Below are 15,529 nucleotides of genomic sequence, written 5' to 3'. Positions count from 1 at the left end.
TTTAAATTAAAACTTCTCAATTTGTTCAGTTAGATCTGTGAACATGAATTTTGTTTTTCCTGTCAAATGTGAGACACATTTTTAACCTATTAATCTCCAATCATGATGACAAAAAAAGCCCACATTTACAACCAAAATATTCTATTTTGACTGCTATGACGGTCAAAGGAGGAGCTCCAAGACATTTCCCTTTTTCCATTCTGGCCAAAAAAACAAAAAAAAACCCTTAAACGAAATTCAAGTTTCCCGATCTTCACAGGCCACAACGTTTGTGTCAGCAGATCTTATTAAACTCTCCTCATCTGGTAAACGCTTTTTCTAAATAAGACGGAAATAAAGCCATAGCTGGTTTAGAGAAATGCATCAGAATGCAGAATTTATTCGACAATCTTCTAGCCTTTTAATCATTAGTATTAAGATTTCCATTCATATGGGTGGTCAAACACCGGGTTTGTTTTTGGATCTGGTTCTGAGAGTTCTGCTGTGCCCCTTTGAATGATTAAGGAGTAATACTCCTAAAACTCTTTTCATACTTCTGCGATTACTTCATACAGTACACTTTACTACTACGCTGCATACATCAGACTTTTAAAGTTGCAGTAACCAAATTATTGTTTTCTTTTTACAACTAATGCAAGAGTTTTGGGGTTGCAGAAATGTCCAATCCCTTAAAGTTATTATAAAACTGTTGGTAGTTAACCACAAAGCTACATAAACAATATGTTAAGTAGATTTAAGAATGTTTTATTTTTTATTTTGGTTCATTGAAATCTAATATATTTCATATTGGATTATGAAAAACCAAACAAATATTTTTTATTTATTGTAAAATCGTTCCCTCTGGTCTTTTAATTATGATTATGCTGTTTTTAGCCAAAATCCAAAACTTTGTGTGGAATTCTAGGACATATTTCCTGTAGAGCAGAAGGAGATCATCAGAAATTTGCCTCTTGAGTTGTGGGCGGGACCGTTGGTGCAGAAGTAAGCCTCGGCTAATATCCCATCATCCCTTTGTTTTCACCCTCTCCCACTAGTGTTCTCTATCATGAAAAATGTTTCAAGAAAATGTTAAAAACACCAAAAATCACAGTTTTCATTTAGAGTCCAGGGTGATGGGAAACATTCGGTTCTCCTAAAGTGAACCAGAGTTCGTTTCCCCCGATAATCCGGAACAAAGTTTGAGTCTGAATACACCCAAGTAAACCCTGGTCCGAAACCAGTAAACTGCTCTCAAAACCATTTTTCGACAATCTGTATGTCATAAACACTAATCACCGTACCTCGTAGCTGTAGCGTCCTCATAACCGCCTTGGATCATGCCGCCGTACTAAAGTACCAATAAAAAGTGTTCCTACAGACGTTCAAAAATGATCAGCGAAATTAAAAGTTTGAATAAGTATTTGCAAAGTACAGCAACTCCATCTTTCTCTCTTTGCTTTGATCCGCCCCTGTAACTGCTGGCCAATCACTGAAGAGATCTTTAGTCACATGGTTTTGTTTACTAGCTTTGTTTCAGAACAGAAATCTTCCCAGTCGGAATACAGACCAAAACGCAAAGTTTAGGACCCTACCCGTACTATATCGAACAAACTCAATATACCCTAAAGATTACAATCTCTTAAGAAAAAAAGAGTAAAACATTGCTAAATGGACCCTTTATTCCACTTTAACATACTAATAAATAACAAGCAGTTGGCATAAAGGTATTTTCTTGATCTTTAGGAGCGTTTTTTATGCTCTGAGTGAGCTTCTCCATCAGGATTAGCTGCTGTTTTGTTGTTTTTGTGTTAAACGAGAAACAAAGAAACATGAAAATTTCTATAGAATGCAAAATATCATAAGATAATATGCCTCAAATTTGAAAAATGTCCTTTGAAAATTCTTTTAAAACCATATCCCTGACCTTGGAGAGAGGCCTCTGGTGATCAAAGGGGACACACAACAACCTGTCAAGAAATCCGTTCATAATCTCTTTCTGGGTCTGAATTAATATTTACCTTTGGTTTAATCTTAAAGGGAATGCAATAATAAAGATTATTTAAATAACAAAATGAGAAAACGATTAATCGCAGAAGTTGTTAAAAAAAAGATGTCATGGGGTCATGTTCTAAACGGAATCAGGAATCTGCCTGAAGAAAGTTGATTTTCAGTATTGAAAAGTTAAATAATAATAATAATAGCCTTTATTTATAAAGCATTTAAATTGCCCATGCAGACCAGAAGTGCTGTACAATTTCAGAACAAAAACATTTTAAGGAATTAATGGAAATAGGTTAAAAGTGTACAAAGAAAATTAAATTAAAGGAAAACATATTTCAAAAATTTCATAAAAGAAAATAAATTTTAAAAAAATGGTTGTGATAGAAGAAAAAGGCAAGTTTAAAAAGTGGATTTGACTCAAAAACAGGCCATGATGACGACTCTGACATGAATTGACGAATAATTTTCAAGTTTTAGAGCTGCTGCAGCTTTAAAAATATTAATAAGAAAATAATTAAATCTAAACGAACAGGCAACCAGCTAAAACATGGTGGGAATTTCTCTGCTTTTTAGCTGAAAGACACCAGCTGGAGTTGACCTATGGCCAAAGTTCTAACTCCCACCTATGAGAAGTTATTAATCCAGCCTGGTGGTAAAAAAAGGTGTGAGGTTAGGTGTTGCAACTTTTGTTATGTGTTGACAGCATCGTCATGTGTTCTGACGCAAAGTCATATCTGGCACAGAGTAGGAGTAAAGCCTCGTCTGACACCAAAATGGCTAATCTATAAATAAAGCCACAAACTTTGTCGGTAAATTCAAATTTCGTTGAAACACACAAGTGTTTGGCAAAATTATAAAGCGGTTTCAAACAAAACAAAGCACACAACATGTTCACAAAAGCCTAAAAAAGATGAGTAGCAGATAGATCTAGAGCCAAATTTATGTGTTTCACATGACCAGAAAACTGCTAAATTTTTAATAAAAAAAAATAAGCACCCCTGAATATTAGGTAATTGTCCAAATATGGTTGTTTAAATTCTTTTTAGAGTATGAAAAAGAAAGAAGCAGAAATATTCATGACTTTATAAAGTAAAGACAGGCAGAAAGAGAAGTTGTAGGTGGGGTCACACTATATTGGGTTAAAGTTGTTGCTTTGATCTGAGGTTCATTCTGACAAATGTGTGAACACGGTTGAGCAGTTTTTGCACAAGCAGAACAAAAGACATTTAACACAAACCTTAAAAGAGTAGACCCTGAAAGTGAAGTTGCATGTCGTTACGAACAAGCTCAACTTTTATAAAAGAATTGCTCTGGGACTGGCAAAAAAATGCACAATTGTGTCCACTTTGCTTCAAATTATCTACAAAAGAAAGTAAATAGACAATAGTCGTTGATGGACTTATATAGCAACATGTCAAATATTAAAAAAGAGAAAAAACTGGAAAAGTAGCATTACCTGTGATAATGCTATTATGAATCCTTTTTGCTGAAAGTACTTGCTGAAGATGTTGAAGCTTTTTGCTTGAAATGGTGACTTGATTTACTTTATTGCTAAAGGGATTTGCTGAAAATGCAAATTTGCAACATGTTAAATTTGATAAAAATTTCGTTAAAGAACTATGAAAGAGTGCTAAAGTAAATTTCTGAAAAATTTGGAGTAATATTGCTTAAAAATACCCAATACATGCCAGTTTTGCAAAGGAAAAAAAATTGTGTGTTGGTTAAATATAAGCTAAATTCCAAATTAGCCACAAAAACAAAATCATAGCAGATGCCAAATTAGCCACACACACACACACACACACACACACAAAAACTAAATCATTGCGTAAATACTAGCTAAACTCCAAAATAGCCTATAAATCCTCAGGAAACGAATTTGTCAAAAACGTTAGCATGTTGCTAAAATAGAAGCTAAACTCCAAATTAGCATAAAAAACCTTATTAGGTGCCAATTTAGCCAAAATAAAAAAGCTTGCACGTTGTTTAAATATTAGCTAAACTCCAAAATAGACTAATATTCCTCAGTAAACTAAAAGAGTCAAAAACGTTAGCATGTTGCTAAAGTAGAAGCTAAACTCTAAATTGGCCTAAAAACCCCAGTAGATTACAAATGAGGTAAAAAAAAACATTAGAATGTTGCTAAAATATTAGGTCAACTCCAATTTTTTTTTAAAAATTACAATAAAATATTAAAACAGCCCATGAAAATATTTAAAGTATTGTTGCTAATGTACTTAAAATTTTGAAATTTGACGACTTTCTTATTCATCTCCTATGGGGCGAATGTTGCTCAATATTTCAAAAACTACACAGTTTATGAACACCAATGTCCTGAACAAGCTGAATGTTTTGATACCAAGATTGTTGAAATTGTTGAAAGTGTGATTGAGTTTTTACGTGCCAAAAATCGACAGAAAGGAGCAGGAAGGTACTGTGAATGCTTACTAAGCATTTACACAATTAAAGAAATAAGTTCAACTTTTGCAAGTTTCCGCTTTATGTGAGGCTAAATAGTTGTCAGAATCTCCATCTCTGCAAGAAAAAAACACAAACTGTAAATGTGACTTTATTGCAAATGCATGCTTGCAGCTGTCAGACTTTTAGTAATATGATGTTTCGTACTTTTTTAAAGGTATTTCCAGAATGTGTTTGTTATTTTATTTCGTTTTGGCAGTGCAGGCATTTCAGCTCGTTTCTGCTTCAAGGAAACTAGGAAGTGAAAGCAGCTCCTGTCCCCTCCCTCCCTTCTACAGTACTTGAGTCACGGGGGCGTTTGGAGGAGAGAAATAGAAAGAAATAGATCAATTTCTCCTTTTTGCTTTAAGTTCCTCAAATTATTTCAACTTTGTTTGTAACATCAAGGGGACAAAAGAGCACACAGTCATTAAAATGATAACTATTACAACATTCTAAGGGGACCCATAGTTTTCTTGGGCGTTCTCTTCTTGGGTGGCGGTGGGCGGAGCTCTCTCCTGGGCCTCTGGCGTAGGTCAGATCTTCCTTGGGGGCCCCTGGCTCGTGCCTGGGATTGGAGGATGCCCATGGCTCCCGGATGATGGTGGACTGCTCGTCTAGAGAGGCTCTCCAGGGGTGGGGTCCCCTGGTACAGCAGGGGGCCTGTTCTTCTGGCTGGGCTGGTGCTTTCACTTTCGATCTCCTCTGGGTCCCTGCTCTTTGGGGTTGGGGAACCTGTGGCGGTCCTGCCGGCCCCGGTCCGAGCAGCTGATTGCCCGGCGGGTGAATATCCTCCATCTGTTGGGGGCCCTGACTGCCACTGCTGCTTTGGTGGGGGTCTTGGTGTGGGAATGACCAGGCACTCTTCCTCCTTTTACATTGCATCAATCATCTTAGCAGTTCAGAAACACTCACCTGCACAGGTGTCGGCTCACCTTTACACAACGACAGAATGAAATGTGTAACCCTTCTAAAGTTACTTACTTTTTTCTTTATTAACACTCACTTTATATAAAGAATTAAAAAAAAGACTAAAATTGTAGTTTTTAAAATGTATTTAAGCAAAGTTTGACCAAAAAAAAAAAAAAACTAACTTCGACCTGTTAATATGGACTACTGATGGCCACTTTGATTCGACTCCTAGTAAAGAATCGTCTCTTTTGATTCTCGACTTTTTACAAAGGAATTTTTCCCTGGCTTTATTTCACCATAACTTTTGCAAAAATAGTGGTTTGTATGTTAAAAATTGCATGTATTCAATGGAAGCCTTAGAATTGCCATTAGTTTTGCATTTATTCCATTATAAACCATTATTTTAATATTTTATTCCGGACAAATAAAGGGAAGAATTGGATTGGGCCTAAGAAATAAGGAATCTAACTTTAATTATTCATTTCAATGAAGCCTTAATCTAATATTTTGTTTCCTCTTAAGTTTAATGCCCTTGTAGGGAAAATGTAACACATAAAACTGCAAAAGTTCATCTAATGGAGAAGCAAAAAAGATAAAAGTCACTTTATTTCACCACAAGTGTGGTAAGCGCTACATGTATTTTGCAACTGCATCACCTACGTTTATCATCTAATTCGATATAATGTTTGACTTTATGCTAACAGGTTGTATCATCCAAGTCACTTGATGATGAATCTTAGTTATCCTTCCATGACATTTATCCACTAACTCTTGCTCACTTGGAGTAAGTAATTTTGGAACAGTTTCCTTAAGCTTTGCAGATGCATTTACTTGTTAACCGGGCAATTTCAAAACTTCCTGTTTTGCAGTGATGACAGGGCTAGTTTGAGTCATTGTTGCATCACAGTTCCTCTTTGGTGTTGATGGAGAGGAGTGACTTCAAGGTTGAATCGCTGTTTTGTGACCTTATTAAGACACGACTGAAAACACACACAAAAAAAGCAAATTGCTTCTTTCATTTTATTGAAAATAATTATGAACAATTGACAAGTTTAAAAAATGTGTGAATCCACAGCACACAACAAATGATTAAATATACATGATGGGAAATAAACACTATAAAATCATCTTTTATATGAACAAACTTCATTTTTCATTAAAAAAAAGGCTCATCTTGGCTCAGGTTTTATTGTAACAGCGAGGTAAGTCTAGATTTCTGAATTTCTGATTTCTCAAGTTAGTCACTTAGGCATTCATGTAAAGCTATCATTACACCCACATTAAACTGTTTTATTGTATGTATAAACAAAGAAAGCATTTATAATGCAGATATTTACAGAGTAAAAAAATGACCTTAGGCTCATAACTGTAAAATATGTTAGATATTTACAAAATATACTACTTTTAAAAAACATTTTCTGGTCCTATTTGTTTCTCAAAACAAATGAACACCTTTTGGTGATGATGTCATGAAATGATCGAGTTTTTTTAAATTAAAGATTTTAAAGATTGACTTTTGCTATATTTCCCTTTCTTTATTGTCTGTACCAAAAAAAAACCTGAAGTACAGATCTTAAACTGTCTCAAAAACATCTGATTAACTTGACATCAATCTATTTTTTTTACTGCTACAGTTTTGATAGTAAACAAAAGTTTATCTGAACTACTAATGCTTTAAATAAATAATTTAAGAAAACACATGAATGCCAATAGTTCATTCTGTAGCTTTACAACAACACACTTCTACTTCATGACAGGATTTCAAAGTAAAAGCTTAAAGTGACAGATATTGTTGGTGTTTGTGTAACATGAAAGTTAGCTGTTTTTCGCCCCCCACTGGTTCTTACTCATTTAGCGCTGCAGTTTCCTCAGTCATTCCAGTGTATTTTCTCTTGAAAAACCCAGCCTAAAAAAAACATGCACAATGAAAGTTACACAATAAGTTCCCCAAGCAATATTTGAAATGGATGAATAATTTAGAACAAAGAAAGAACATAAATGCAGATTCTAGTCTTGCTTTTATTAGTAGTAGTAGTAGTAGTAGTTAAAGTTCCACTTCTATTGTCAAATAAAGTCATTTTCTAGGTAATAGTTTCTGCAAAGTTCATTAGAAATTTGCCTGAGTTTTTATGACTGTTGGTGCAGATAGAGCCTGCACTTATTTCCCATCATCCCTTTATTTACACTCTCTCCCACTAGCTTATATCCCCTCACAACCCCAATCTAACATCAACAAAAATCGTGAGCAGTATTGGAGCTATCTAGCCATACAGATTTGATACTCAGAAACAGAGTTTTAATCTTACTTTTCTTTATCTATGTCCTCCATCATGAGGAAAAATCTAGAAGAACATGGTAAGAACACAAACACACCCCTTTTCATTGGAGTAGAGAGTGAGCATTGCCATACCTTATACAAGACGACTGTGACCAAAAGCAGAAAAAGGAATCCTCCCAGAGATCCTCCAATTATCTCCTTGATGAAATTTGGTTCAGAGTACACCTCTATTTCTGCTTCGATCTGAAAGGCAGAGGGACACAAGTTAGATCAAATTCAAGTTCTGCTCTAAAAAAAAACAGAAATGTTAAGACACCTTAGGAACCAAAGAGTGTGTTGATAAGATGAACTCATCTTTGTCGTATTCTAGACTGGCCATGCTGGTCAAGAGGAATTTGGCATCTGGAAGTCCAATCTGAGTCAAAGAACAGATAGGGGTTAAACTGAACTTCCTTTAAATTCCTTCTCTCGCCATCTTTATAATCAAGACTGTTGTGACGGACCAAACATCGCTCACCTGATCTATCCACTTTGGACTGAGATTGGCAGTGATGTTGAAAGTCCTTCTATCAATTTTCTTCATGAACACATCACACTCAAAGACCGAGCATGTGGCCACAGAGCAGTTCTGTAGGTGACATGTAAAAAGAATAAATGAAACGTATATTTGTTCATACGATGGTGCATTCCAAAGATACACTTACCACTCGCTTGTGCTCTTTTATTTGTGCAACAGAATCACTGACTGCAGGCTCTTCATTTTTCCTACTTTTACAGCCTGGAATCTGAAATGAGAGTTTATTTAATCCTGATATCTTCTTAATCTCCTGATTTCATTGATCACTTCAGTGACAAAGCTCACCTGCAGATCTCCTAAGTCTGTCCAAATGTCTTGTTGGCCAATCTTTACAGGAATCTTGAGCACAACAGTCAGATTCACAGCTCTGAAGTTGTTTGTGACCTGACAATAGAGAAAATAACAAAAATTTTAAACTGAATATCTCACAAAAGCAAAAAGATGAGCTCTAATTCAGAACGAAGCTGGTCAAATCACCTCTATTAACTGGTTGAATGGTTTTGGCTTATTTTTTTTTCCAAAGGTGAAATTGCAGTAGCTAGAGTAGCTGGACAGAAAGCACAAACGGTTAGAGTTTCAACTTTTGTTCCTCAAACAGAGTTTGTCATTCAGGTTGGGACAAGACAGACCTGTCGAATGTAACCAGTATGCTGTACTTCACGTCAATCTCTCTCTCCTTGTGGAGTTCACTTGATGTGGCATGCTCTGAATTCCCACTAAAACAGGAACATTGAAGACCAAGTTAACACTTGTAACAATGAATGAAGAATCTGTGACATGAAAAAAGTACCTGGTGACGTTGGCTGTGACAACAATCCTTCTTCCTAGTTGACTGTTGGTTCCAATCCCATAGGACACGTTAAATCTGGCCTGAAAATGAAACGAGGGGTCAGATGTGTTCCTCAACACACTGATGTGAGGCAGTAATACCAACTAGGGTGTATATTGGCAAGGGTGTGGCGATACAATATGTATTGCAATTAGGGTTGGGCACGATTGGGTTTTATTCGGTTCCGGTACCAAAGCGGTTTCACTTCCTAATCTGAGCCAATTTTGGTACCTCAGTAATAAGAAAAATAATGTCTACATCTTCCCAAATCAACACATTTTCATAGTTGTCACATATTGACTCATCGTTAAGTCCTCTGCGTCAAAAATGTATGTTTGGTTTGTTGGCAAACCTCTTTCACCAGCGGCGAATTCGCTGCTCACCGCCTGACGTCAAACGTGATCCTGAGCTAAGGGGTTTCTGGGGCTTCGATCTCACTCGGGTTGAGGGTGGTGTCTACATGACAGCTGCTCCTGCTGTTTCTGTGTCTCTACCCGCATTAACCCGAGAGGGGGTGAAAATAAGGGACCTTTTTTTATTGTCTTGACGAAAATAAGTAAAATATCAGTAGAGGAGACCCAAGCAGGCTGCTCCCGCTCCCCGCAGCGGCTGTCTGTCTGCCGGTGTATTGAGCAAGCGAGCTCCGGGAGAACCGCCGTGCTGCGTCAGGACAAAATCCTCAAATTGGATTAGTATTGTACCCGCTAAACGGGTCTTTCGAGTACTTTTAAGGGGATGATGTTGTTTTGGTGCGGTATAAAGCTGCTCAAAGATGCTCAGTGTGCTGCTAACTAGCGGTTGGGGATTTAGGTGGAACAAAAAAGTAAGAGGCTGAACTACGTTTGCTTATAAATAACTAATTACATATCGTGTTGTCTGCATTTGAGATCAATACTAGTATTTGCAAAATATATCAATATATCATCAAATTGATTTTTCCCTAAAGTCCTAATACTAACCTTGTCCTTGAAAATAGGTTTGTCAATAGTGCAATTGGTGATTCCCTGAGTTACACCATCCTCACTGTCTGCTGAGTTGCATTCAATTCTTCCCTGTGTGAAAAGGCAGAACATCAGTTTCAAAAGAGAGTCCCACATAACTGAAAAAAACATGATAGCTCATGATAATGCTTCACCTTCAGGGGTGAGAACTTCCTGTAGGAGATTCCAGCTGGATACGTGAGAGTAACAAAGGTGTTGTACGAGTTTTCCTCTGTGTTCTCCAGTGATACGGTTACATTCAGAAGTTCATCCATGCCCACTTTAACCAACGCAGAGCTGACAAAAAATATGAGCAGTAAAAGGAAATATTATAACAAAATATAATGTAATTTATTTTAAAAACTGTGTTGTTTGCTTGGACACTAGTACATAGTTTCTACACAGTGGCATATATACTGTTTATATATACTGTATATATATATATATATGTATGCTAAAAATGTAAATATCAATACAAGAACAGAAAGCAGCTTTTGCATAAAACTACTTTCTTACATGTGCCAACACCAACTAAGCATTGGTCCAGTGACCAAATCTCACCTGAAGTTAAAATCCACTTTAAGGTTGTCCACACATTTGTTATCTTTCCCACAATTCCTCTCAAACTCCAACTGTGGAAGATAAGACATAAATTCACATTTTTTTAAGAGCCAATGTTCTAAATTTGTCAGATGTTGCAGGAGCTCAAGAAAAGTGGGAATTGTTGCGGTTTAAAAACTATGTTGTGATGGTTTTTTGAAATGTGTTTCAAAAGACTTACTTGGTAATGTGTAGTGGTTTGACTTCTTTTGTCCAGACTCGGTTTAAGTTTCGTTTCAGATGGCAAACCATCAAAAGTGAATTGGAGTTCATTCCTAAGTGGATTGAAAGCATCTTCTGGACAGGGCTGCAAGATTGAAGTGGCAAAAGTATCAATCAAAACTGTTCGTCATGCTGAGTCATGTATAGTTTTTGTTAAAGCAAGGATTTACCTTGATCAAGAAATTCAGATCAATACATTTTGTTCCTACTAGGTCTAAATCCACTGATCCAGATACGTTGTTTCGTCGTTCCTTTTCATGAATGTAAGCCCGGTTGTTTGGATGTTTCCGGGTGGAATCCAATGTTAAAGTGTAATTAATCTGTGCATTAGCTGGAAAAGACCAAATATGAATTAGTGTTTTAATATGGAAATTAGTCAGCAGACTCTATTAAGACGTTTCAAAAAGTAAAACTAACAAAAAAAACAAATATTGACCAAATACACGCAATGTGCCATTAGTGTTTCAGATTTGTAAAGTTACCGGTAAGCATTTTTTAATATATAAAAAAGTGCTACTTTGTAAAAAAAGACAGTTGGATTTGTAGTTGATTTTAACAGATTTGTTAATAAATAATGACATAATAATTGGAATATCAATATATTATAACATGTTTATAGATTGTTACAAAAAACAACTAATCTGCAAAAACAATTTGAAAAAAATAATATGGTCCTTTCTGTCAGTGACTGCTGCTGGAGGCCATAAAAAAGTAATGTTACAAGATTTAAAGCTCCTTTAAATAGACCTTTTTGGTGCTTTTTCTTGTTAATTTATGACCTTTATCAGTAACATTTTATAATAAGATTCCTTAACAAGCTTTCTTAACACATTAACAAACACTATTAATGTGTTTACAAAGTATTAATTCATATAGAGATTATAGAGTATTTTTCATTTATAAGCCAAATAAGGTTTATTAACATACTCAGTAAGAATTATTAACATCTAAAGTGAGACCATTTTCTACAAAGGACATTTTAATAAACTGCCTATAAGCTTCAAAAAGCTGTTTTGCAGCTCCTCATCTAAAGAGTCTCATAAATTTGTGACTTTTTTGTCTCGTAAATGTATTACTTTTTTCTTATATATTTTGTTTTTTTTTTAAGTAATAAATTTACGACTTCAAAATACGTGAATTTATGAGAAAAAAGTCATAAATTTCGACTGCGACTTTTAAAGTCATAACTATATATGATTGTGATTTAATGGTTACGATTTTTTTTTAATCTAAATTAATGAGATTTTAAGTCGTAATAAAAAAAAAGTTTGTTAACTGGCCCTAATACTGCATTGTAATGATGTAACACTTATTAGTGATAAATAAAAGACTATATCGCTCAAGAGACTAGTACATAAAATGAAAAAATATTTGTAAAATTGCTTTTTTAGTTGCAAAAGATCTGACAATATCTGGATTTCTCATTTTTTGCATGGTTTGTCTTCACATCATTAGTAATGAGAAAAAAAAATGTCACCTGTGTCAACGGCAGAGACATTTGTCATAGTAAAGCAAACTGTGGCAGTGCCCTCTACTGGAATGTTGCACTTTCCAGAAGGAGCCGGGATTTCGCTTGGGCTGAAGGAAACCTCTGCTTTTACCATCACAACAGGCGCTGATCTGGAACACAGACAGCAAGCCTAAAATTAGGGCTGGGTATTGCAAACCATTTCCAGAATCTATTTGATACACCAGAACCTTGATCGCTTCAATTCTCTTTCTTTTTTTTTAATTATTTTGATCCAAAGCTCTGCCAGGACACTGTTTCAGGCTTCTTTCAGGCCATAGCATTACACCTTATTCCAAAAAGAAGAAGAAAGTATGAGCAAAACTGTGTCTTAGACCACAAATGATTAATGTAAAAGAACATTTCCTTAAACAACTTTGGAAAATTCATGCCTGTGAGTATATAAAGATGTTCGTTTGTATGTTTAGGTTGATCAAGCGTTAGCATTGGCCATCCTACGGGAAATCCCATTATATGTTAGCCAGCTAGCGGACTTTAGCATTATGCGTTAGATTTTTTACTTTTTATGAATCAATCATTAATCTATTAAGCCCTACTTAAAATTAAGTTAAAACAAAACTGAATAATCCACATTTAGCAGAAACAAATTGAACTTACCTGAGTAAAACAACTGTGCCCTTTGACCCCACCGCCAAATCAGGCAGTCCATCCCCATTCTGATCGAAAGACTGCTGGCTGATGGAGATGCCGAAGAACTTCAATCCAGGCTGCACATCAGAGGCAGTGATCCTCTGTTGATGGAGATATTTGATCAAACATATAAGCTTATTGTGGGTGTTTCTTAAATTCATATTTTCTGATGTCTTCTACCTGTGAATAAGACGGATTGATACTTTTGCCGCTTTCACTGAGAAATATGTAGATGCTGCCTTCACCATTGTTCTCCAAAGGGGCTCCGACTGCCAGATCTTTAAATCCATCAAGGTTTAGGTCAGGCAGAACAGCAAGAGTAGATCCAAACCTTCCGATTTCAGATGCATCTCCTTTTAATATGATTAGTGAGGACCTAGTATTAAAATGGCAATCAACATCCTGGAAAAACAGAAAATGTTGCTTTTCAATTAAAACTGACGACAAAGAAAAAAATGAATTGAATTTGACTAAATAATTAACATTTGTACCCTGTTCGCTAATGTGCAAACATAAACTCGTCCTTCTCTGTTGCCGTCTTTGTACATCGGAGCAGATATAAGAATCAGATCCGTGATGTCATCTCCATTCGCATCCATGGCACAAATCACAGCTCCGAAGTATTGCCCAACCTCAAACACACAAATCATTCGGTAGTTGGTTCATTTTGAGTTTCATGCTGTCTTTCAGAGCTGCAAGTGAAGCATGTTTGGCCATAACAACCTGCGACTCTTTAGGATGGATCCTTTTTTGTAATTTTCTTTTGAAAACCACATCAACGGCTCCTGTGTGTCGATTTCTCGGAGCTCCCAAAATGGTCAGGATATCGCTTTTGTTTTTAGCAATGACCATGGAGTATCCTACAAGATAGTGAAAGACAGTCATGTAAAGAAAACATAGAAAATATAAAGCACAAGTCTTTTATTTTACTGTTTTCCATCAAATATTATCAGTATTATTGTATATATAAAATATATTTTTTAACTGTGCATTTAAGTTCATGTTTTATACTATTTGCTCACCAAGGTAACTGTCCTGTTCCAAATCCATAGGCTCATAGGACCCTGAAAGTCTACCAATGTAGTCGTACTCTCTGAAGCCCCCCCTCCAATCGTTAGCACCAACAGTACCCATCTGAACTCCCTGTTACAAAGGGACAACATTTTAGTGAAAAAACAAGAATCCAGTTTGATTTTTCAGAAAATGTTTTGATTAATAATTACCCTGGGGACAAAAGCCATACTGAACCCCTCCTGAGATAATTCGGATGTTAGTTTTGTTCCACTTTTGGATCCTGCAAAATAAACATGAAGTGAGAGGTTTGTTTATATACCATCATATTGCAGTTAGTGTCATGTAAGAATGGGTTTAACATGTTTTTGTGACATTTTTTCCATGACGAAAAAAAGGATTAAAACTGCATTTTTGAGTCATTCTTTATCAAAATCGGGAGTGGTATGGCTATGGCAGATGACTCCCTTTGGCTGCAGCCACAGGCTCTTCTGCCGACCTCACAAAACTCTGATCACACATAAGTTCACACGATAACAATTTAAGTCGTTAAAAGCCCCAACTTCACAAAAAGTGCTGTGACTCGGTTCCGCTGTTCGTTGAACCCAACGAAACGGATTCAGAGTGTCAGAAAGGCCAGATCTCTAAAGTCGGATGTGATCATATGTAGTGGAGGCTCCTCTCGTGCTTTTAAAGTTATGTAAAGACTCCGGCGGTTGCACTGAAGTCACCAGACGTCTGGTACAGTTTGGTAAGGAGTGGTACGGTACGGTCCAGTTAATTCTGTAAGTACTTTTTAACATACTTTATATGTTGGCCTTTGTTTATGTGTTTGTACGGCACTTCACGTCTGCTCAGACAATTTTAAGTGCTTTATAAATAAAGTTGGGGTGGTAATTCTTGTGAGCGTTCCCACTCAGTTAAGCCTGGAGTCTACTGAGTGGTGTGTTTTCATGTCGCATGCGTGGTGTAGACCACTAGCGTGTCATTCCGTCATTGTAGACTAGAAAAGCAACAAAGAAAAAAAAAAGAAGATCATCAATTTATGCTAATCAACGGGTGGCTGCAGGTCAATGGACCTACAACGGAGGTAGGGTTTGGTACTGTTTAATGGGTCCTTTTTACAATGGAAATGCTCAATATTGCTTGGCATTTTTGTTGGTAACCGGTAATGTTATTTATGAGGGCCTGTGAGCTGCCAGGTGAGAGCGTAAAAGAAGGGATGATGGGAAATGAGTGAAGGCTTACTCTGCGCCAACAGTCCCACCCACAACTCAGGCAAATTTCTGATGAGAAACTGTCCTAGAAACTATGTCCAAGATACAGATTTTTTGTATTTTTGCTAAAAAATAGCAAAATCATAATTAAAAGACCACTGGGAATGCTTTGAAAAGAGATAAAAAGAATGGGTCTCTAAAGATGACTCATGAAACAGTCCTGATTGAATTACTTTTACAAAGAAAAGTGACCTTATCCAGGTGCAGATCTAAGGGGAAAAGTAGGCTTGTAAGGGGCTTTTAGCTAG

General features: G+C 36.2%; 2 protein-coding genes across 4 annotated transcripts in view; one reads left to right on the top strand and one right to left on the bottom strand.

The window, feature by feature from the left end:
- Nucleotides 1-15,529, top strand: part of aldoab (aldolase a, fructose-bisphosphate, b) — a 40,357-nt gene that overhangs the window by 10,554 nt on the left and 14,274 nt on the right. The window lies entirely within an intron of this gene.
- The window catches only part of LOC112154082 (integrin alpha-M), a 14,531-nt gene continuing 5,131 nt past the window's right edge, over nt 6,130-15,529 (bottom strand). The window contains exons 10-31 of one of the 2 annotated variants that reach the window (XM_024284706.2): nt 14,217-14,287; nt 14,016-14,136; nt 13,717-13,853; nt 13,485-13,625; nt 13,174-13,395; nt 12,961-13,094; nt 12,313-12,455; nt 11,006-11,166; nt 10,795-10,920; nt 10,575-10,645; nt 10,169-10,310; nt 9,993-10,085; nt 8,995-9,074; nt 8,834-8,920; nt 8,682-8,751; nt 8,490-8,588; nt 8,332-8,412; nt 8,145-8,255; nt 7,944-8,042; nt 7,760-7,870; nt 7,197-7,255; nt 6,130-6,329 (exon numbers count right to left, since the gene is read on the bottom strand). In XM_024284706.2, coding sequence (XP_024140474.1) covers nt 6,251-6,329; nt 7,197-7,255; nt 7,760-7,870; nt 7,944-8,042; nt 8,145-8,255; nt 8,332-8,412; nt 8,490-8,588; nt 8,682-8,751; nt 8,834-8,920; nt 8,995-9,074; nt 9,993-10,085; nt 10,169-10,310; nt 10,575-10,645; nt 10,795-10,920; nt 11,006-11,166; nt 12,313-12,455; nt 12,961-13,094; nt 13,174-13,395; nt 13,485-13,625; nt 13,717-13,853; nt 14,016-14,136; nt 14,217-14,287 — 2,438 coding nt within the window. In that variant the 3' untranslated portion in view covers nt 6,130-6,250. Of the gene's footprint in view, nt 6,330-7,062; nt 7,256-7,759; nt 7,871-7,943; nt 8,043-8,144; nt 8,256-8,331; nt 8,413-8,489; nt 8,589-8,681; nt 8,752-8,833; nt 8,921-8,994; nt 9,075-9,992; nt 10,086-10,168; nt 10,311-10,574; nt 10,646-10,794; nt 10,921-11,005; nt 11,167-12,312; nt 12,456-12,960; nt 13,095-13,173; nt 13,396-13,484; nt 13,626-13,716; nt 13,854-14,015; nt 14,137-14,216; nt 14,288-15,529 lie in introns of those variants that run through there. The other variant, XM_024284707.2, reaches the window with a different exon arrangement.

This window comes from Oryzias melastigma, linkage group LG19, assembly GCF_002922805.2.
Source record: "Oryzias melastigma strain HK-1 linkage group LG19, ASM292280v2, whole genome shotgun sequence".
Taxonomy (NCBI): Eukaryota; Metazoa; Chordata; class Actinopteri; order Beloniformes; family Adrianichthyidae; genus Oryzias; species Oryzias melastigma.
Note: the sequence above shows the minus strand (reverse complement) of the source record. Positions and strands in the feature narration are given on the sequence as shown.